This window comes from Taudactylus pleione, unplaced genomic scaffold (genome assembly GCF_031769625.1).
Source record: "Taudactylus pleione unplaced genomic scaffold, aTauple2 ptg001186l, whole genome shotgun sequence".
NCBI classification, from domain to species: domain Eukaryota; kingdom Metazoa; phylum Chordata; class Amphibia; order Anura; family Myobatrachidae; genus Taudactylus; species Taudactylus pleione.
In genome coordinates this window covers 475,051-498,492 of record NW_028285587.1, presented here as the reverse complement: position 1 = coordinate 498,492, position 23,442 = coordinate 475,051, and the positions used below count along the sequence as shown (strand labels likewise).

Genomic DNA, 23,442 nt, shown 5'->3' with positions numbered 1-23,442 from the left:
TAAAAGACTGCAGATAATAGACACTGACACAACCTCCATCAGTCTTCACAACGCGTTTCGTCCTGACCACCAGTGTGGTCTGTATGACTTCCTCAGGGTTATATACAATAATAACAAGCCTAAGTTCTTCTACACTGTGATCATCATCTAAAATTAGATACCAGTGTAAATACTTTGTTTTAAAACGTATATCCGGAGTCCTAAGACCTCCATATCTAGAACATGGCAACTCTATTAAGGTGGAGTCATAGGAAATCCTCTTGCGGCCATTTTGACCTTATTGCTGATGTTTTACACTAGTCTCTAATATTAGATGATGGTCACGGTATATAAGCGGGGGCACAATTCTGGCAGCCCTCTAATACAGTGGAGGGTTGGTGCACATTTTGTAAAAACATCACAAAATGTGCACTAACTCTGCTACACTAGAATGCAATATAAAGTCACGCCTCTTAAACTGGCCACACATCTAAAGATTATCTGTCCAACCAGCCAACTAGTTGATTGGTTGGAATGAAAATCTGGTAAAGTATGAAAGCAAATAACAATTAGTTATTTGCTCACAAACGCCGGAAAATGGACAAAAACTGTTGTTTGAACAAATTGTTTAGATCAAACATAACTGACGGCCATTTTCATCTGTTTTCTGGCATTTAGGAGCAAATTGCTGATCATCATTTACTCCCATACGTTACCAGACTTTCATTCCAACCAATCAACTAGTTGGCTGGTTGGACAGATAATCTTTAGATGTGTGGTAAGTTTTATTCAGCTTTAGTATTGAAGTATTAGTATACACATATAAAGAATGAACTAGTAAGGTATTATTATTCAAGAGGATAATCTCACATGTGGTAGAACACAGGTATGGGGGCAGAGGGGTGAGACCGGGTACTAATTACCCAGACCCGGGCTTGCTGGAGGGGCCTGGCTCAGGCTCGGCCCCACCCCCTCCGCTCCCTCTTACCTCACATCAGCCCACCACACACTGAATAGCCTCTTGCCTGTTGGGGGGGATTGGTGGGCGATCACACTAATCGTGCCTCCACCAGGCTTTGCGCAGAGCTGAGGGGCTCTCAGCGCACCACTACGCGGCACTGCAAAAATGTTCCTTTTTAAACCCTAAGGGGTCATGGCCACACCTCCAGTGATTAGCCAATGCCCCCCACTGGGATTCAGCGCAGCTCTTTACGGCCCTGAACACAGGTACGATAAAGCTGACATCCCTTCTACTGATGTATGAGATACACCAGAGAGTGTGGGGAGGAGACTGGTCAGATCTCTGGGCTGGTAACACATGATGTGAGGAGGAGAGCAGGAGTATAATAGGGGCTGATGGCTCCTGATGTATGAGATACACCAGAGAGTGTGGGGAGGAGACTGGTCAGATCTCTGGGCTGGTAACACACAGTGATATGATGTGAGGGGGAGAGCAGGAGTATAATAGGGACTGATGGCTCCTGATGTATGAGATACACCAGAGAGTGTGTGGAGGAGACTGGTCAGATATCTGGGCTGGTAACACACAGTGACATGATGTGAGGGGGAGAGCAGGAGTATAATAGGGGCTGATGGCTCCTGATGTATGAGATACACCAGAGAGTGTGGGGAGGAGACTGGTAAGATCGCTGGGCTGGTAACACACAGTGACATGATGTGAGGGGGAGAAAGAATCTCATATGGGTTGATGGCTCCTGATGTATGAGATACACCAGAGAGTGTGGGGAGGAGACTGGTCAGATCTCTGGGCTGGTAACACACAGTGACATGATGTGAGGGGGAGAGCAGGGAGTATAATAGGGGCTGATGGCTCCTGACTCCTCACTGTCCAGATACTTTTCCCTCTTTAGTTGGTACTGGAAGAGGATTGTGTAGAAGAGATTGCTGTAGTGACTGAGCAAAGCGAATATGTGACTTTTTTCTGCAAAAAAATAAGTGTTTATTACTAACCTGTGCTGATATCTGTAGGGATTTCCTCCTCCTTACACTGCTGATCTTCTCTTGCATACATCTCTTCTCCCTCTGTATGTTCTGCTTTATTATCATCAGCCACATACATCTCTTCTTCTCCCTCTGTATCTTCTGTCTTCATATCAGACACATTTATCTCTTCTTCTCCCTCTGTAGCTTCTGTCTTAAAATCAGTCACATACGTCTCTTCTTCTCCATTTATATCTTCTACCTTTATATCAGTCACATACGTCTGTTCTTCTGCCTTCATATCAGTCACATACGTGTCTTCTTCTTCCTCTGTAACTTCTGCCTTCATATCAGTCACATACGTGTCTTCTTCTCCCTCTATATCTTCTGCCTTCATATCAGTCACATACGTCTCTTCTTCTCCCTCTGTATCTTCTGCCTTCATATAAGTCACATACATCTTTTCTTCTTCCTCTATAGCTTTAATATAAGTCACATGCATTTCTTCTTCTCTGTCTATATCTTCTACCTTCATTTCTGTCATATACGTCTTTTCTTCTCGCTCTATATCTTCTGCCTTCATATCAGTCAGATCTTTACTCTAAATTTCACAGAAAACAATAAAATAACACCTTAATAATGTCTGAGTACATTATTTGAGAATAAATAGTATAATATCAGCATGTTAAAATATCGTAGATGCAGAATAAGTAATAAATACAGGTCAATTAGTGAAAAGTCACTTTGTTTTTTGTGGTCATTGGGAAGAGCCTATATTACCTGATGCTCCTCTGGGGTCCTGTGATTCTCCTCTGTACAATCCTGTGAATATAGAGGACGGGGACATCTCTCTGGGGTATTTCTGTTACTGGGTCCATCTGTAGAACACAGTGACTGAGTACATTGTATATATGTGATTATCAGGTGATGTGTATATAGGAGGCCCCCATACCTGCTCTCCTCTGTACAATAAATTGCATTCTCCTCTTACCCAGTGATGTGAGGGGCCAGTGATTCTCCATCATCACGTCCTTGTACAGACCCCTGTGTTCCTCTATATACTTCCCCTCCTGTATGGAGACATGAGACAGTGACATCCTGACACTTTATAGGAACTTGACATACACAATGATAGTTATCCCCCAGACACATCCCCTGGTGTTACTGTGTAATGTCCCATTCCCAGCAGTCACCTCTCCAGTCATCACCCAGACACATCCTCTGGTGTTACTGTATAATGTCCCATTCCCAGCAGTCACCTCTCCAGTCATCACCCAGACACATCCTCTGGTGTTACTGTATAATGTCCCATTCCCAGCAGTCACCTCTCCAGTCATCACCCAGACACATCCTCTGGTGTTACTGTATAATGTCCCATTCCCAGCAGTCACCTCTCCAGTCATCACCCAGACACATCCCCTGGTGTTACTGTATAATGTCCCATTCCCAGCAGTCACCTCTCCAGTCATCACCCAGACACATCCCCTGGTGTTACTGTATAATGTCCCATTCCCAGCAGTCACCTCTCCAGTCATCACCCAGACACATCCCCTGGTGTTACTGTATAATGTCCCATTCCCAGCTATCACCTCTCCAGTCAGCAGATGAATGATCTTGTTGGTGAGCTCCAGGATCTTCTGGTCATTGTCTCTCTCATGTATCAGTGAGTGAGATGGAGGCACCATGATGGGGCTCTGGGTCCTGCTCAGTCCTCCTGACACATGGGGACGGCTGCTGGGTGTCTCACACTCACCGGATGTCTTTTTCACTACTGTGTAACCCTGTGTATGGGGGGAGACATCAATAAAAGGGGAAAATTATACTCATGGAGCTGTTTAATGTCATCAGCGCATAATATGCAAGAAGGGTCAGTCTTACAAATAAAACCCCTATCCTATCTGTAACTGTATATAGGAAAGTGGACAGAATACAGCACATCTCCTGCCATATTCATTTCAGTGATAGAAAAGAAACAAAACTAGATACTGTGAGCAATGTGATATATTCCAGCTCCTGTGAGGACCGAGGCACTGATACCATATCTCCCTGTATTATTACAATAGATATAAGTGATGTCACTGTGACACTCCCAGATCCCCTCACCTCCCCAGTCATGTCCCTGTATTATTACTATAGATATAAGTGATGTCACTGTGACACTCCCAGATCCTCTCACCTCCCCAGTCCTGTCCCTGTATTGTTACTATAGATATAAGTGATGTCACTGTGACACTCCCAGATCCTCTCACCTCCCCAGTCCTGTCCCTGTATTATTACTATAGATATGTGATGTCACTGTGACACTCCCAGATCCCCTCACTTCCCCAGTCATGTCCCTGTATTATTACTATAGATATAAGTGATGTCACTGTGACACTCCCAGATCCCCTCACCTCCCCAGTCATGTCCCTGTATTATTACTATAGATATAAGTGATGTCACTGTGACACTCCCAGATCTCCTCACCTCCCCAGTCATGCCGCTGTATTATTACTATAGATATAAGTGATGTCACTGTGACACTCCCAGACCCTCACCTCCCCAGTCATGTCCCTGTATTATTACTATAGATATGTGATGTCACTGTGACACTCCCAGATCCCCTCACCTCCCCAGTCATGTCCCTGTATTATTACTATAGATATAAGTGATGTCACTGTGACACTCCCAGATCCTCCTCACCTCCCCAGTCATGTCCCTGTATTATTACTATAGATATAAGTGATGTCACTGTGACACTCCCAGACCCTCACCTCCCCAGTCATGTCCCTGTATTATTACTATAGATATGTGATGTCACTGTGACACTCCCAGATCCCCTCACCTCCCCAGTCATGTCCCTGTATTATTACTATAGATATAAGTGATGTCACTGTGACACTCCCAGATCCCCTCACCTCCCCAGTCATGTCCCTGTATTATTACTATAGATATGTGATGTCACTGTGACACTCCCAGATCCCCTCACCTCCCCAGTCATGTCCCTGTATTACTACTATAGATATGTGATGTCACTATGACACTCCCAGATCCTCTCACCTCCCCAGTCATGTCCCTGTATTACTACTATAGATATGTGATGTCACTGTGACACTCCCAGATCCTCTCACCTCCCCAGTCATGTCCCTGTATTATTACTATAGATATAAGTGATGTCACTGTGACACTCCCAGATCCCTACACCACCCCAGTCATGTCCCTGTATTACTACTATAGATATGTGATGTCACTGTGACACTCCCAGATCCTCTCACCTCCCCAGTCATGTCCCTGTATTATTACTATAGATATAAGTGATGTCACTGTGACACTCCCAGACCCTCACCTCCCCAGTCATGTCCCTGTATTATTACTATAGATATAAGTGATGTCACTGTGACACTCCCAGATCCCCTCCCCTCCCCAGTCATGTCCCTGTATTATTACTATAGATATAAGTAATGTCACTGTGACACTCCCAGATCCTCTCACCTCCACAGTCATGTCCCTGTATTATTACTATAGATATAAGTAATGTCACTGTGACACCCCCAGATCCCCTCACCTCCGCAGTCATGTCCCTGTATTATTACTATAGATATAAGTGATGTCACTGTGACACTCCCAGATCCCCTCCCCTCCCCAGTCATGTCCCTGTATTATTACTATAGATATAAGTGATGTCACTGTGACACTCCCAGACCCTCTCACCTCCCCAGTCATGTCCCTGTATTATTACTATAGATATGTGATGTCACTGTGACACTCCCAGATCCCCCTCACCTCCCCAGTCATGTCCCTGTATTATTACTATAGATATAAGTGATGTCACTGTGACACTCCCAGATCCCTACACCACCCCAGTCATGTCCCTGTATTACTACTATAGATATGTGATGTCACTGTGACACTCCCAGATCCTCTCACCTCCCCAGTCATGTCCCTGTATTATTACTATAGATATGTGATGTCACTGTGACACTCCCAGATCCTCTCACCTCCCCAGTCATGTCCCTGTACTGTATTATTACTATAGATATAAGTGATGTCACTGTGACACTCCCAGATCCTCTCACCTCCGCAGTCATGTCCCTGTATTATTACTATAGATATAAGTGATGTCACTGTGACACTCCCAGATCCTCTCACCTCCCCAGTCATGTCCCTGTATTATTACTATAGATATAAGTGACGTCACTGTGACACTCCCAGATCCCCTCACCTCCCCAGTCATGTCCCTGTATTATTACTATAGATATAAGTGATGTCACTGTGACACTCCCAGACCCTCTCACCTCCCCAGTCAGCAGGAAGATTATCTCCAGGGTGAGATTTAGTATCCTCTCAGTCATCTGACTCCTGTCCTTGTCCATCGTCGGTGATCAGTGATTTATACAGGACACATCTCACTCTCACGTGATTTCTATCAACAAGGATCTGACGACTCACTGCAGAGAAATCTAGAAATAAATATAATTATTAGAAGCAATTTCTTACCAGTCATTTATGTAGTGCGCACATATTACCCAGCGCTTTACAGGGAATATTTAGTCACATCTATCCCTGCCCCAGGGGAGCTTACAATCTACATTTCCTACCACATGGACAGCCCATACACACACACTAGGGGTATTTATGAAAGAAGTCAACTAACCTACCAGTGTCTCTTTGGAGTGGAAGAAACCAATGCAAACAGGGGGAGAACATACAGAATCCACAAATACAGGACCTTGGTTGGGAATTAAATTCACGACCACAGAGCAGAGTAGAAATGCTGTCCACTACGCTATTGTGTTGCCTATATAAATGTAAGAGTACACTGAGTGACCACTAATCCCCTCATTCCCAGAGCCATAGAGTCTAGGTCAGTGTTTCTCAGAAGTTCCTCTGGCCCAGCTTCATAGGGCTGCTCAGTGACCACCACACGGCATTGCTGGAGGTTACACCAATAGTCCTCTCGTGGCCAAGAGTCCTGGACCTCCACAACACATACTTGATGCAATCGCCTGAGGAAGTGGACCTGATTCGTGTATAGGGGCTTACACCGACACTCCCACGTGCACCTCTTTATTAGTGACTTGGTAACCAAGGCTGGCCTGAGTTTTCCTTGGTGAGAGGGTTAATAGCTCCCTCACTAGATATGATGATGTTGCCCCCCAGTGTTTAAGTATTGAGGGCAGAGTAAATGATGACTTGTTATTGTCTTGTATGCAGATGCCCTCCCTCTGGGTGTGAGTGTTTTGCAGGGGCCCCTTCAAGATGTTACTGTGGGGCCACAAAGCTCTAGTTACAACCATGGTACTGGGACACCTATTCCGGGAGCTGGAAGAGATGGAATTAGTAACCTAACACCTGTTCTCAAACAGATAGAACTACTGCTCCAACACCTATTCCAGCAGCTGGAATGAACGGCTCGGCAACTTAGAGCCCCATACCGGCACCCAGAATGGATGGCTGAGATACTGGGAAACCTAATTAGGGCAGCTTAAAGGGATAGCCAAGGTTCTTGTAGCCCTACTCTGGGTCTAGAATTGATGGCTAACGTACTCAGACCTCCAATCTGGCAGCCCAAACACCTGGCTAATATACTCAGAGCTCCCTCCACCATGGTTGGTTAAGGGTATCAGAGCTCTAATCCAGCACCGGGAACGGATTGCTAATGCACTTAAAACTCCATTCTGGCATCCAGAATAGATGGCAAACATACTCTAGCTCTGTTTGAGCACCCAGAATGGCATGCTAACGTACTGTAGCTCCATACTGGCACCTCTTCCTGTTTATCGATGTCAGCTGCATATCACTTAGTCACACTTGCAGGCCACCAATATAAAGGGGTGCAAGTGGGTTCATAGGCATAAAAAGGGGTGTGAGAGCGCTCTGGAGGTATATAAAGGCACGTGTGGCCTCTTGGCTGGCATATAGCGGCATAAGGGGGCTTTGAGGCATATGAAGGGGTGCGATTGTCCGCTGAGACTTATAAAGGGGCACAAGGGGGCTCTAAGTCATATAAAAGAGCACGAGGGGCCTTTATAGCATATAAAGTGCTGTTTTTGCCCATAAAATGAAAAGGTGGTAACCCAACCCACAGATCTGGTCACAATGTGCAGTGATAGAGAAGGCACGGTAGTGGTGAGGATGCATGTATCCCCACCGTGTATGCAGATCACGCCAAGGAGTAGAGCTGGCTCCGAGCAGGGCTCCCAGGCTCCATTCTGCCCTGAGCAGCTTCATACAAGGAGGCTGTAATTTCTGCCTGTCACACTAGGGATGGACACTGACATCCGATGTTTACTCACCATCAATGTTTGTTTTTATGGTAGTGCTTTTTACCATTCGATGGCGGCCTTCGATTGTTTGTCACCATCGGGTGGTAATCATTCAGTGGTGTTCCGGTGGTGGCTTGTTTTTTTGAATTGCTAATAGCTATGCCTCCCCTGGCTCCTTGTCTGCTGCCAGCATCAGGGAATCTTCATGGGTTCATCCTGGGTATGTAGTGTACCCTACAGTCCCAGCAGCATAACGCAGGGACAGCCATTAGAATGTAAGCTCTGACGAGCAGGGCCCTCATCCCTCTTGTGCTTCTACTTACTTATACTTACATATACCTCTCACTCCCCACTAGAGCACCTAACACGCCTTGTTGTGTATCTGAGTACTCTGATCACTAATGCAGCAATGTGTATAACCCTTGTCCTGCATTGTATTGTACTGTAAGTCACTGGTTTCTTGTTCACTTATTTATGTCCCTTCATTTATATGCAAAGACTGAGGGCCTGATTCAGAGCTGAACGCTCTGACCAGAGCGCTCGCTCTGAATCAGGGCCCTCCTCCCTCAACTTGGAGCGGCCTCATGGACGCTCGCATAGCTGTGGGTTACCACCCACAGCTTATGCGAGCGTCCATGATGATGGTCGCGATGGTCAAGACCATCGCGACCATCGGGCTTGCGACGAGACCCTGCAGTAGGGTCTCGGTGACCGCAAGCCCTGGAGTGATTTTGGCTCTATCAGAGCCAAAATCACTCCCACTGACATCACTACTGATGTCAGTGGGGCCGGACTCAGACGGTAGGCGTTCCCATGGGAACGCCTCAAACTGGCAGCCACGCCCCCGGCACGCCCACCAAAGGGGACGTGCTGTCACTCACCATCGACAGCACGCCCCCCTTGGTGCGAGACCCATAACGACGGCTTGGCCGTCGTTATTCGGGTCTCGCGCATGCGCATGACGGAGCTCCCTCTGTAGTGCGCATGCGCAATTCTGCACCATCGACCAGCTTGCGAGCTTCCTGCGCTCGCGAGCGGGTCTGAATCCGCACATTAGAGAGTACACAGTATTATGTTGTTACTCCAGACCCCGCCCCCAATCCCACCCCCTGCCTACCAAGCTGCAGTTATTATTGCGTATGTGCATATCATATAGTTTTACCATTGAATTCTTTTGATGCGATGGTTAGTTACCTTCACATCGTAAGTTTCAAACATTTGATGGTTGGCTTCCGATGTCCATCCCTAAGTCACGCATCCCCAAATAAGGACGTGCACTGACAGTTCTACAGAGGCAGGGGGCGCTGCAGTGAGCTGAGCCGTTCAGGAGAATTCCATATATTTACCAAATTCCGCTGACCCATTTTATAATCCCTATCCCTAGGCATCAGAGCAATCAGTTACCAAGCAAGGTCTGCACCATCTGTATTATAACAGCAACGGGGTCTGTGCCACCTGTATTATAGGAACAACGGAGTCTGTGCCATCTGTATTATAGTAACAACGGGGTCTGCACCACCTGCATAATAGTAACAATGGGGTCTGCGCCACCTGTATTATAGTAACAATGGGGTCTGCGCCACCTGTATTATAGGAACAATGGGGTCTGCGCCACCTGAATTATAGTAACAAAGGGGTCTGCGCCACCTGTATTATAGTAACAACAGGGTCTGCACCACCTGTATTATAGTAACAACTGAGTCTGCACCACATGTATCATACAAATAGAGGAGACTTGAGTGCAACCCTCCTGCACAATGACAATGCAGCACCAGAGTCAGCTCCATCTGTACTACAGTAAAGTGACACAAGAGTCTGCTCAGCCTATAGAATAATAACATAATTACCTCCTGCCAAACACAACAATTGCTGCTTCCTGTATCTGCAGTCGTTGGGAATGATAGAGAGACTGTATGGGCGTGTAACGTCACTTCCGCCCTCACTACTACGTCACTTCCAGGGAACAAACACTGAAGGGGATCTATAGTCACCTGTTGTTCTTCATGAAGTGATTTGGGCCTCGGGAAAATGGCCGCCGCCTCCGTCTCTTTTGCACACTGGGGACACTTGCTGTAGCTGTACATAGAGTCCTGCTCTAGTGCCCGGAGCTCCTCCCCCTTACTCCAGCAGCAGCATCAGCGTCACATGACCGGCTGCCGTGTGATCCTGTTCTAGCGGCGGCTCCTGCTGTATCCCTGGTAATGTCATCTACTATTATTATACAGGGGGAGCAGCCTGTGGTGTCCTGTTATTACTATTATTATACAGGGGGAGCAGCCTGTGGTGTCCTGTTATTACTATTATTATACAGGGGGAGCAGCCTGTGGTGTCCTGTTATTACTATTATTATACAGGGGGAGCAGCCTGTGGTGTCCTGTTATTACTATTATTATACAGGGGGAGCAGCCTGTGGTGTCCTGTTATTACTATTATTATACAGGGGGAGCAGCCTGTGGTGTCCTGTTATTACTATTATTATACAGGGGGAGCAGCCTGTGGTGTCCTGTTATTACTATTATTATACAGGGGGAGCAGCCTGTGGTGTCCTGTTATTACTATTATTATACAGGGGGAGCAGCCTGTGGTGTCCTGTTATTACTATTATTATACAGGGGGAGCAGCCTGTGGTGTCCTGTTATTACTATTATTATACAGGGGGAGAAGCCTGTGGTGTCCTGTTATTACTATTATTATACAGGGGGAGCAGCCTGTGGTGTCCTGTTACTATTATTATACAGGGGGAGCGGCTTGTGGTGTCCTGTTATTATACAGGGGGAGTAGCCTGTGGTGTCCTGTTATTACTATTATTATACAGGGGGAGCAGCCTGTGGTGTCCTGTTATTACTATTATTATGCAGGGGGAGCAGCCTGTGGTGTCCTGTTATTACTATTATTATGCAGGGGGTGCAGCCTGTGGTGTCATGTTATTACTATTATTATACAGGGGGAGCAGCCTGTGGTGTCCTGTTATTACTATTATTATACAGGGGGTGCAGCCTGTGGTGTCCTGCTATTACTATTATTATACAGGGGGAGAAGCCTGTGGTGTCCTGTTATTACTATTATACAGGGGGAGCAGCCTGTGGTGTCCTGTTATTACTATTATACAGGGGGAGCAGCCTGTGGTGTCCTGTTATTACTATTATTATACAGGGGGAGCAGCCTGTGGTGTCCTGTTATTACTATTATTATACAGGGGGAGCAGCCTGTGGTGTCCTGTTACTATTATTATACAGGGGGAGCAGCCTGAGGTGTTCTATTGTTATTATTATACAGGAGAAGCAGCCTGTGGTGTCCCATTATTATTATAATTATACAGGGGGAGTAGCTTGTGGTGTCCTGTTATTATTTTTTTTTACAGGGGGAGAGCGTATTCTAACAGTTCCTTATCTGCACTAGCTTCTATAAGTTCAGTCTCACATAGAACTGATCTTAGTCAGATTATATAACGTGCAGATAACTCGAGCAGTTCCTTCTTAGGTGTAAAAATTCGCCTTTTGGAATCCCTCTCAATACAGGAGGAAAGTGTGCACTTGTGTTATGTAATACTGGAGGAAAGTGTGCACTTGTGTTATGTAATACTGGAGGAAAGTGTGCACTTGTGTTATGTAATACTGGAGGAAAGTGTGCACTTGTGTTATGTAATACTGGAGGAAAGTGTGCACTTGTGTTATGTAATACTGGAGGAAAGTGTGCACTTGTGTTATGTAATACTGGAGGAAAGTGTGCACTTGTGTTATGTAATACTGGAGGAAAGTGTGCACTTGTGTTATGTAATACTGGAGGAAAGTGTGCACTTGTGTTATGTAATACTGGAGGAAAGTGTGCACTTGTGTTATGTAATACAGGAGGAAAGTGTGCCCTTGTGTTATGTAATACAGGAGGAAAGTGTGCACTTGTGTTATGTAATACAGGAGGAAAGTTTGCACTTGTGTTATGTAATACTGGAGGAAAGTGTGCACTTGTGTTATGTAATACTGGAGGAAAGTGTGCACTTGTGTTATGTAATACTGGAGGAAAGTGTGCACTTGTGTTATGTAGTACTGGAGGAAAGTGTGCACTTGTGTTATGTAATACTGGAGGAAAGTGTGCACTTGTGTTATGTAATACTGGAGGAAAGTGTGCGCTTGTGTTATGTAATACTGGAGGAAAGTGTGCACTTGTGTTATGTAGTACAGGAGGAAAGTGTGCACTTGTGTTATGTAGTACAGGAGGAAAGTGTGCACTTGTGTTATGTAATACAGGAGGAAAGTGTGCACTTGTGTTATGTAATACAGGAGGAAAGTGTGCACTTGTGTTATGTAATACAGGAGGAAAGTTTGCACTTGTGTTATGTAATACTGGAGGAAAGTGTGCACTTGTGTTATGTAATACTGGAGGAAAGTGTGCACTTGTGTTATGTAATACTGGAGGAAAGTGTGCACTTGTGTTATGTAGTACAGGAGGAAAGTGTGCACTTGTGTTATGTAATACAGGAGGAAAGTGTGCACTTGTGTTATGTAGTACTGGAGGAAAGTGTGCACTTGTGTTATGTAATACTGGAGGAAAGTGTGCACTTGTGTTATGTAATACTGGAGGAAAGTGTGCACTTGTGTTATGTAATACTGGAGGAAAGTGTGCACTTGTGTTATGTAGTACTGGAGGAAAGTGTGCACTTGTGTTATGTAATACTGGAGGAAAGTGTGCACTTGTGTTATGTAATACTGGAGGAAAGTGTGCGCTTGTGTTATGTAATACTGGAGGAAAGTGTGCGCTTGTGTTATGTAGTACAGGAGGAAAGTGTGCACTTGTGTTATGTAGTACAGGAGGAAAGTGTGCACTTGTGTTATGTAATACAGGAGGAAAGTGTGCACTTGTGTTATGTAATACAGGAGGAAAGTGTGCACTTGTGTTATGTAATACAGGAGGAAAGTTTGCACTTGTGTTATGTAATACTGGAGGAAAGTGTGCACTTGTGTTATGTAATACTGGAGGAAAGTGTGCACTTGTGTTATGTAATACTGGAGGAAAGTGTGCACTTGTGTTATGTAGTACAGGAGGAAAGTGTGCACTTGTGTTATGTAATACAGGAGGAAAGTGTGCACTTGTGTTATGTAGTACTGGAGGAAAGTGTGCACTTGTGTTATGTAATACTGGAGGAAAGTGTGCACTTGTGTTATGTAATACTGGAGGAAAGTGTGCACTTGTGTTATGTAATACAGGAGGAAAGTGTGCACTTGTGTTATGTAGTACAGGAGGAAAGTGTGCACTTGTGTTATGTAATACAGGAGGAAAGTGTGCACTTGTGTTATGTAATACTGGAGGAAAGTGTGCACTTGTGTTATGTAATACTGGAGGAAAGTGTGCACTTGTGTTATGTAGTACAGGAGGAAAGTGTGCACTTGTGTTATGTAATACAGGAGGAAAGTGTGCACTTGTGTTATGTAGTACTGGAGGAAAGTGTGCACTTGTGTTATGTAATACTGGAGGAAAGTGTGCACTTGTGTTATGTAATACTGGAGGAAAGTGTGCACTTGTGTTATGTAATACAGGAGGAAAGTGTGCACTTGTGTTATGTAGTACAGGAGGAAAGTGTGCACTTGTGTAATGTAATACTGGAGGAAAGTTTGCACTTGTGTTATGTAGTACTGGAGGAAAGTGTGCACTTGTTTTATGTAATACAGGAGGAAAGGGTGCGCTTGTGTTATGTAGTACAGGAGGAAAATGTGCACTTGTGTTATGTAGTACAGGAGGAAAGTGTGCACTTGTGTTATGTAATACTGGAGGAAAGTGTGCACTTGTGTTATGTAATACTGGAGGAAAGTGTGCACTTGTGTTATGTAATACTGGAGGAAAGTGTGCACTTGTGTTATGTAGTACTGGAGGAAAGTGTGCACTTGTGTTATGTAATACAGGAGGAAAGTGTGCACTTGTGTTATGTAGTACTGGAGGAAAGTGTGCACTTGTGTTATGTAGTACAGGAGGAAAGTGTGCACTTGTGTTATGTAGTACAGGAGGAAAGTGTGCACTTGTGTTATGTAATACTGGAGGAAAGTGTGCACTTGTGTTATGTAGTACAGGAGGAAAGTGTGCACTTGTGTTATGTAATACTGGAGGAAAGTGTGCACTTGTGTTATGTAATACAGGAGGAAAGTGTGCACTTGTGTTATGTAATACTGGAGGAAAGTGTGCACTTGTGTTATGTAATACTGGAGGAAAGTGTGCACTTGTGTTATGTAGTACAGGAGGAAAGTGTGCACTTGTGTTATGTAGTACAGGAGGAAAGTGTGCACTTGTGTTATGTAATACTGGAGGAAAGTGTGCACTTGTGTTATGTAGTACAGGAGGAAAGTGTGCACTTGTGTTATGTAATACTGGAGGAAAGTGTGCACTTGTGTTATGTAATACTGGAGGAAAGTGTGCACTTGTGTTATGTAATACAGGAGGAAAGTGTGCACTTGTGTTATGTAATACAGGAGGAAAGTGTGCACTTGTGTTATGTAATACAGGAGGAAAGTGTGCACTTGTGTTATGTAATACAGGAGGAAAGTGTGCACTTGTGTTATGTAATACTGGAGGAAAGTGTGCACTTGTGTTATGTAATACTGGAGGAAAGTGTGCACTTGTGTTATGTAGTACAGGAGGAAAGTGTGCACTTGTGTTATGTAGTACAGGAGGAAAGTGTGCACTTGTGTTATGTAATACAGGAGGAAAGTGTGCACTTGTGTTATGTAGTACTGGAGGAAAGTGTGCACTTGTGTTATGTAATACTGGAGGAAAGTGTGCACTTGTGTTATGTAATACTGGAGGAAAGTGTGCACTTGTGTTATGTAATACAGGAGGAAAGTGTGCACTTGTGTTATGTAGTACAGGAGGAAAGTGTGCACTTGTGTAATGTAATACTGGAGGAAAGTTTGCACTTGTGTTATGTAATACTGGAGGAAAGTGTGCACTTGTGTTATGTAATACTGGAGGAAAGTGTGCACTTGTGTTATGTAATACTGGAGGAAAGTGTGCACTTGTGTTATGTAATACTGGAGGAAAGTGTGCACTTGTGTTATGTAATACTGGAGGAAAGTGTGCACTTGTGTTATGTAATACTGGAGGAAAGTGTGCACTTGTGTTATGTAATACTGGAGGAAAGTGTGCACTTGTGTTATGTAATACTGGAGGAAAGTGTGCACTTGTGTTATGTAATACTGGAGGAAAGTGTGCACTTGTGTTATGTAATACTGGAGGAAAGTGTGCACTTGTGTTATGTAATACTGGAGGAAAGTGTGCACTTGTGTTATGTAGTACTGGAGGAAAGTGTGCACTTGTGTTATGTAATACTGGAGGAAAGTGTGCACTTGTGTTATGTAATACTGGAGGAAAGTGTGCGCTTGTGTTATGTAATACTGGAGGAAAGTGTGCACTTGTGTTATGTAGTACAGGAGGAAAGTGTGCACTTGTGTTATGTAGTACAGGAGGAAAGTGTGCACTTGTGTTATGTAATACAGGAGGAAAGTGTGCACTTGTGTTATGTAATACAGGAGGAAAGTGTGCACTTGTGTTATGTAATACAGGAGGAAAGTTTGCACTTGTGTTATGTAATACTGGAGGAAAGTGTGCACTTGTGTTATGTAATACTGGAGGAAAGTGTGCACTTGTGTTATGTAATACTGGAGGAAAGTGTGCACTTGTGTTATGTAGTACAGGAGGAAAGTGTGCACTTGTGTTATGTAATACAGGAGGAAAGTGTGCACTTGTGTTATGTAGTACTGGAGGAAAGTGTGCACTTGTGTTATGTAATACTGGAGGAAAGTGTGCACTTGTGTTATGTAATACTGGAGGAAAGTGTGCACTTGTGTTATGTAATACTGGAGGAAAGTGTGCACTTGTGTTATGTAGTACTGGAGGAAAGTGTGCACTTGTGTTATGTAATACTGGAGGAAAGTGTGCACTTGTGTTATGTAATACTGGAGGAAAGTGTGCGCTTGTGTTATGTAATACTGGAGGAAAGTGTGCGCTTGTGTTATGTAGTACAGGAGGAAAGTGTGCACTTGTGTTATGTAGTACAGGAGGAAAGTGTGCACTTGTGTTATGTAATACAGGAGGAAAGTGTGCACTTGTGTTATGTAATACAGGAGGAAAGTGTGCACTTGTGTTATGTAATACAGGAGGAAAGTTTGCACTTGTGTTATGTAATACTGGAGGAAAGTGTGCACTTGTGTTATGTAATACTGGAGGAAAGTGTGCACTTGTGTTATGTAATACTGGAGGAAAGTGTGCACTTGTGTTATGTAGTACAGGAGGAAAGTGTGCACTTGTGTTATGTAATACAGGAGGAAAGTGTGCACTTGTGTTATGTAGTACTGGAGGAAAGTGTGCACTTGTGTTATGTAATACTGGAGGAAAGTGTGCACTTGTGTTATGTAATACTGGAGGAAAGTGTGCACTTGTGTTATGTAATACAGGAGGAAAGTGTGCACTTGTGTTATGTAGTACAGGAGGAAAGTGTGCACTTGTGTTATGTAATACAGGAGGAAAGTGTGCACTTGTGTTATGTAATACTGGAGGAAAGTGTGCACTTGTGTTATGTAATACTGGAGGAAAGTGTGCACTTGTGTTATGTAGTACAGGAGGAAAGTGTGCACTTGTGTTATGTAATACAGGAGGAAAGTGTGCACTTGTGTTATGTAGTACTGGAGGAAAGTGTGCACTTGTGTTATGTAATACTGGAGGAAAGTGTGCACTTGTGTTATGTAATACTGGAGGAAAGTGTGCACTTGTGTTATGTAATACAGGAGGAAAGTGTGCACTTGTGTTATGTAGTACAGGAGGAAAGTGTGCACTTGTGTAATGTAATACTGGAGGAAAGTTTGCACTTGTGTTATGTAGTACTGGAGGAAAGTGTGCACTTGTTTTATGTAATACAGGAGGAAAGGGTGCGCTTGTGTTATGTAGTACAGGAGGAAAATGTGCACTTGTGTTATGTAGTACAGGAGGAAAGTGTGCACTTGTGTTATGTAATACTGGAGGAAAGTGTGCACTTGTGTTATGTAATACTGGAGGAAAGTGTGCACTTGTGTTATGTAATACTGGAGGAAAGTGTGCACTTGTGTTATGTAGTACTGGAGGAAAGTGTGCACTTGTGTTATGTAATACAGGAGGAAAGTGTGCACTTGTGTTATGTAGTACTGGAGGAAAGTGTGCACTTGTGTTATGTAGTACAGGAGGAAAGTGTGCACTTGTGTTATGTAGTACAGGAGGAAAGTGTGCACTTGTGTTATGTAATACTGGAGGAAAGTGTGCACTTGTGTTATGTAGTACAGGAGGAAAGTGTGCACTTGTGTTATGTAATACTGGAGGAAAGTGTGCACTTGTGTTATGTAATACAGGAGGAAAGTGTGCACTTGTGTTATGTAATACTGGAGGAAAGTGTGCACTTGTGTTATGTAATACTGGAGGAAAGTGTGCACTTGTGTTATGTAGTACAGGAGGAAAGTGTGCACTTGTGTTATGTAGTACAGGAGGAAAGTGTGCACTTGTGTTATGTAATACTGGAGGAAAGTGTGCACTTGTGTTATGTAGTACAGGAGGAAAGTGTGCACTTGTGTTATGTAATACTGGAGGAAAGTGTGCACTTGTGTTATGTAATACTGGAGGAAAGTGTGCACTTGTGTTATGTAATACAGGAGGAAAGTGTGCACTTGTGTTATGTAATACAGGAGGAAAGTGTGCACTTGTGTTATGTAATACAGGAGGAAAGTGTGCACTTGTGTTATGTAATACAGGAGGAAAGTGTGCACTTGTGTTATGTAATACTGGAGGAAAGTGTGCACTTGTGTTATGTAATACTGGAGGAAAGTGTGCACTTGTGTTATGTAGTACAGGAGGAAAGTGTGCACTTGTGTTATGTAGTACAGGAGGAAAGTGTGCACTTGTGTTATGTAATACAGGAGGAAAGTGTGCACTTGTGTTATGTAGTACTGGAGGAAAGTGTGCACTTGTGTTATGTAATACTGGAGGAAAGTGTGCACTTGTGTTATGTAATACTGGAGGAAAGTGTGCACTTGTGTTATGTAATACAGGAGGAAAGTGTGCACTTGTGTTATGTAGTACAGGAGGAAAGTGTGCACTTGTGTAATGTAATACTGGAGGAAAGTTTGCACTTGTGTTATGTAGTACAGGAGGAAAGTGTGCACTTGTTTTATGTAATACAGGAGGAAAGGGTGCGCTTGTGTTATGTAGTACAGGAGGAAAATGTGCGCTTGTGTTATGTAGTACAGGAGGAAAGTGTGCACTTGTGTTATGTAATACTGGAGGAAAGTGTGCACTTGTGTTATGTAATACTGGAGGAAAGTGTGCACTTGTGTTATGTAATACTGGAGGAAAGTGTGCACTTGTGTTATGTAGTACTGGAGGAAAGTGTGCACTTGTGTTATGTAATACAGGAGGAAAGTGTGCACTTGTGTTATGTAATACAGGAGGAAAGTGTGCACTTGTGTTATGTAGTACTGGAGGAAAGTGTGCACTTGTGTTATGTAGTACAGGAGGAAAGTGTGCACTTGTGTTATGTAGTACAGGAGGAAAGTGTGCACTTGTGTTATGTAATACTGGAGGAAAGTGTGCACTTGTGTTATGTAGTACAGGAGGAAAGTGTGCACTTGTGTTATGTAATACAGGAGGAAAGTGTGCACTTGTTTTATGTAATACTGGAGGAAAGTGTGCACTTGTGTTATGTAGTACAGGAGGAAAGTGTGCACTTGTGTTATGTAATACTGGAGGAAAGTGTGCACTTGTGTTATGTAATACAGGAGGAAAGTGTGCACTTGTGTTATGTAATACTGGAGGAAAGTTTGCACTTGTGTTATGTAGTACAGGAGGAAAGTGTGCACTTGTGTTATGTAGTACTGGAGGAAAGTGTGCACTTGTGTTATGTAGTACAGGAGGAAAGTGTGCACTTGTGTTATGTAGTACAGGAGGAAAGTGTGCACTTGTGTTATGTAATACTGGAGGAAAGTGTGCACTTGTGTTATGTAGTACAGGAGGAAAGTGTGCACTTGTGTTATGTAATACTGGAGGAAAGTGTGCACTTGTGTTATGTAATACAGGAGGAAAGTGTGCACTTGTGTTATGTATTACAGGAGGAAAGTGTGCACTTGTGTTATGTAATACAGGAGGAAAGTGTGCACTTGTGTTATGTAATACTGGAGGAAAGTGTGCACTTGTGTTATGTAGTACAGGAGGAAAGTTTGCACTTGTGTTATGTAATACAGGAGGAAAGTGTGCACTTGTGTTATGTATTACAGGAGGAAAGTGTGCACTTGTGTTATGTAATACAGGAGGAAAGTGTGCACTTGTGTTATGTAATACTGGAGGAAAGTGTGCACTTGTGTTATGTAGTACAGGAGGAAAGTTTGCACTTGTGTTATGTAGTACAGGAGGAAAGTGTGCACTTGTGTTATGTAGTACAGGAGGAAAGTGTGCCCTTGTGTTATGTAGTACAGGAGGAAAGTGTGCACTTGTGTTATGTAATACTGGAGGAAAGTGTGCACTTGTGTTATGTACTAAACTGTTCCTAGCTGTCTTTTTCCTGAAAAGATCCGTTTGTATTTTGCCGTCTGGTGATCTTTGTATTCTCAGATCCGGGAACGTGACTTCTGTGTGGCTAGTCTCACAGGAAAGTGTTACGTTCAAATCGTTAGTATCGAGAACTCTGATGAACTCAAAAAACAATTAGATCGGACCATCCCAAAGAACAGAGGTTCCCAAAGTCCACCTTCACAGTCCACGTTTTAGGGATATCCATGCTTGAGCACAGGTGACTTAATTAGTACCTCAATCCATTTGATTTACCCATCTGGACTCAAGCTTGGATATCCCTAAAACATGGACTGTAATGGCGTACTTTGGGAACCTCTGCCATAGAATGATCCTACCTGTTAGTAAGGTACCTCTACTCTGGATCTTTTTGCCTATTCTAATTACAATGGGCACAAGATCACCTCAGCTATCTGCACGTTATATAATCTGACTAAGATCAGTTCTATGTGAGACTGAAGTTATAGGAGCTAGTGCAGATAAGGCACTGTTAGAATACGCTCTCTGACCTTATACCACTCAGACCAGTGCATATAAATACAAGCCTCCCTTTATTATATTATATAACTGTGATTGGTGATTCCTCATACAACAGTGCATTAGATTATTAGGGAACGTCATTCCAAATGCCTGATAGAGCATCTTATGAGATCTTCCATTAGAGGACAGCATTACAATTACTCACTATACTGTGGGTTATATAGATATAATACCTTTATATATTGAGCCCTTACATAGCTAGTGCTGTAATCAGACAGTGAGGAGGGTTTGTGAATACGTCTGCACACAGTCACTGTGGATACTAACAGTTGATGTGAGTTGAGTTTAATTAGATCTATGTGAATTATTATTTGTGAAGTGTCCATTGTCTACTGACACCCTATTCATACACTAATCATGGATTATTAAAATGTCATGACATAATATTCATATAATAATAAATAATACGTTAAGAACTTGATGTGGTAACACAACTTTTATTAACTGGTTTAATTTCATACTATTTTCTTTTCATTGTATACTTTATATTTCGAGGACAACATTTTTTACACATTAATATGAATAAAGGTTATATTTTAATATAGTTATCATATTCCCAAATAACTGAATGACAAAATTTTGTCATATTGAACTGATATAGGTCCGTGAGTGCCCCATAAAGGAATACTGTGTCTTTTTGTTTGTTATTTATAATATTATTATACAGGGGGAGCAGCCTGTATTGTCCTGTTATTATTATAATTATACAGGGGGAGCAGCCTGTGGTGTCCTGTTATTATTATTATTATACAGGGGGAGCAGCCTGTGGTGTCCTGTTATTATTATTATTATACAGGGAGAGTAGCCTGTGGTGTCCTGTTATTATTATTATACAGGGAGAGCATCCTCTGGTGTCCTGTTATTATTATTATTATTATACAGGAGAAGCAGCCCGTGGTGTCCTGTTAAAATTATTATACAGGTGGATTAGCCTGTGATTTCCTTTTTATTATCATTATAGAGGGGGAGCAGCAGGTGGTGTCCTGTTATTGTTGTTGTTGTTATTAATTGTTGTTATTATTATATACAGGGGAGCAGCTTGTGGTGTCCTGCTACAATTATTTTACAGGTGGAGCAGCCTGTGGTGTCCTGTTATTATATAGCAGCAGATACAGAGTTATAATAACACAAATGAGCTGTCAGATAAAGAAATAACACATAATAGGTATAACATGTATGCATGGGAAATAGTTTGTATCACGACAGTCAGAATCCTGATGCGCCCTATACCGTCTGCAGGATCCGGACGGGTCAAAATGCCGACAACTTCAAATGGTGAGTGTTAGGGTTAGGCTGTGGGAGTGGAGGGTTAGGGTACCAGAGGGGAGGTTTATGGTAAGGCTGCGGGAGGAGAGGAGGTGGTTAGGGTTAGGCTGCGGGAGGGTGGATTGGGTTTAGAGTTAACCTTAGGATACTTAGTGAAAATGTCGAGATTTTCAGTGTCGGGATTCCAATTCTGGCATTCCAACCATCTGCATTTTGACCATCGGGATGTTGAACCCAACCCCTTATGTACGAGGGTGGTCAATAAGGTAACAAGACCTCTCATGTGTAATGTTCTCTATTTCATTCTAATTACCCACCAGGACAGAGCAGGTAGACCACTGCTTCCCCTCACACCCATTACACTGCGCCTCATATCAGTCATACTGTCCCAGCATCAGGTGTAAGATGGCGGGGCTGGCGGTAACATGGGCACACATTAAGGTGCATAGTGTGATCAGATTTCTGTGTATAAAGGGCACATCAGCAGCTGTAATTCATCACCAGCTTATTGGAGTGTACGGTGATAATGTCATGGTAACAGGTTTGGGGTTGGTGCCTTTGATAACAGCAGGACATACATTCAAGATGAGCAGCCAAGCACGTCCACTCAGCCAACCACATGCATGTGTTGTTACAGCGCTACCATTGGGAGATACTGGACCATCCTCCCTACAGTCCTGACCTGGTACTAAGTCATTTCCATCTCTTTGGACTATTGAGGAAGTACCTGGGTGGAAGGTGATTCACAGCCGATGGTGAAATTCAGCATTTGTCATATCCTGGCTTCAGACGCTTGACCCTGATTTCTTCTAGGCCAGAATAGATGCCTTGGTGTAACGTTGGAACAAATGTTTAGACAAGTACGGGCTCTATGTGGATAAATAATCTGTACTAAGGCCATGCTATTTATTATATGTATATGTAGAAGGTGACTACATTTACACAATGAGAGGTCTTGTTACTTTATTTATTGAACCACCCTCCTATATATACCAGATGATACATAACAGGAGCTGGGGAAGGATGTGTGAGAAGGACACAGACAGGCCATGTAACAAAGGGCTGCACTCCCTGAGCTGAGACTGTCTGTCAGGGCGTCTTGTTATCCTGAGCAATAGAGACTCTCTCAGAGACAGCCAGTGGCTGTGACAGTCCCCAGATCCTCAGAGTGTCACTGATTATCCCCCAGGACATGTCTCACCCCACCCTACGCTGCACACACACGGCCGGCAGGCTGGTCACACATGTAACATACATCTGAGGTGCGGTCATTTGTCATTTCATCATTTGTGCAGAGTGACTGATGGGATTCTGTATTGTGTAACCCTTTGTGTGTCCCCTGGGCTGCCTGCTGTCCTATCCCTGTGTTATTAACCTCTTCTGTTCCCTTCCCCCTCCCCTGTGTTACTGACACCTCTGTACAGCTGTTACACCCCCTGTTGTGCACTGACATGACTGGGGAGGTGAGGGGATCTGGGAGTGTATGCAGTGATATTTTGTGTCTCCCCCAATACACAGGATTACACAGTAGTGAAGAAGACATCCGGTGACTGTGAGACACCCAGCAGCCGTCCCCGTATGTCAGGAGGACTGAGCAGGACTCAGAGCCCCATCACGGTGCCTCCACCTCACTCACTGATACATGAGAGACACAATGACCAGAAGATCCTGGAACTCACCAACAAGATCATTCAGCTGCTGACTGGAGAGGTGACTGCTGGGAATGGGACATTATACAGTAACACCAGGGGATGTGTCTGGGTGATGACTGGAGAGGTGACTGCTGGGAATGGGACATTATACAGTAACACCAGGGGATGTGTCTGGGTGATGACTGGAGAGGTGACTGCTGGGAATGGGACATTATACAGTAACACCAGGGGATGTGTCTGGGTGATGACTGGAG

At 43.7% G+C, this 23,442-nt stretch overlaps 2 protein-coding genes across 2 annotated transcripts in view; one reads left to right on the top strand and one right to left on the bottom strand.

The window, feature by feature from the left end:
* LOC148451068 (uncharacterized) overlaps positions 1–10,102 on the bottom strand; it is a 260,573-nt gene extending 250,471 nt beyond the window's left edge. The window contains exons 1-6 of the mRNA XM_088462325.1: positions 10,013–10,102; positions 6,195–6,359; positions 3,510–3,701; positions 2,912–2,990; positions 2,701–2,798; positions 2,051–2,521 (exon numbers count right to left, since the gene is read on the bottom strand). Coding sequence (XP_088318451.1) covers positions 2,051–2,521; positions 2,701–2,798; positions 2,912–2,990; positions 3,510–3,701; positions 6,195–6,272 — 918 coding nt within the window. The 5' untranslated portion in view covers positions 6,273–6,359; positions 10,013–10,102. The remainder of the gene's footprint in view (positions 1–2,050; positions 2,522–2,700; positions 2,799–2,911; positions 2,991–3,509; positions 3,702–6,194; positions 6,360–10,012) is intronic.
* Positions 10,103–10,292: 190 nt separating this feature from the next.
* Positions 10,293–23,442, top strand: part of LOC148451067 (uncharacterized) — a 35,346-nt gene continuing 22,196 nt past the window's right edge. Inside the window, exons 1-2 of the mRNA XM_088462323.1 lie at positions 10,293–10,363; positions 23,055–23,246. Of these exons, the coding sequence (XP_088318449.1) occupies positions 23,115–23,246 (132 nt within the window). The 5' untranslated portion in view covers positions 10,293–10,363; positions 23,055–23,114. The remainder of the gene's footprint in view (positions 10,364–23,054; positions 23,247–23,442) is intronic.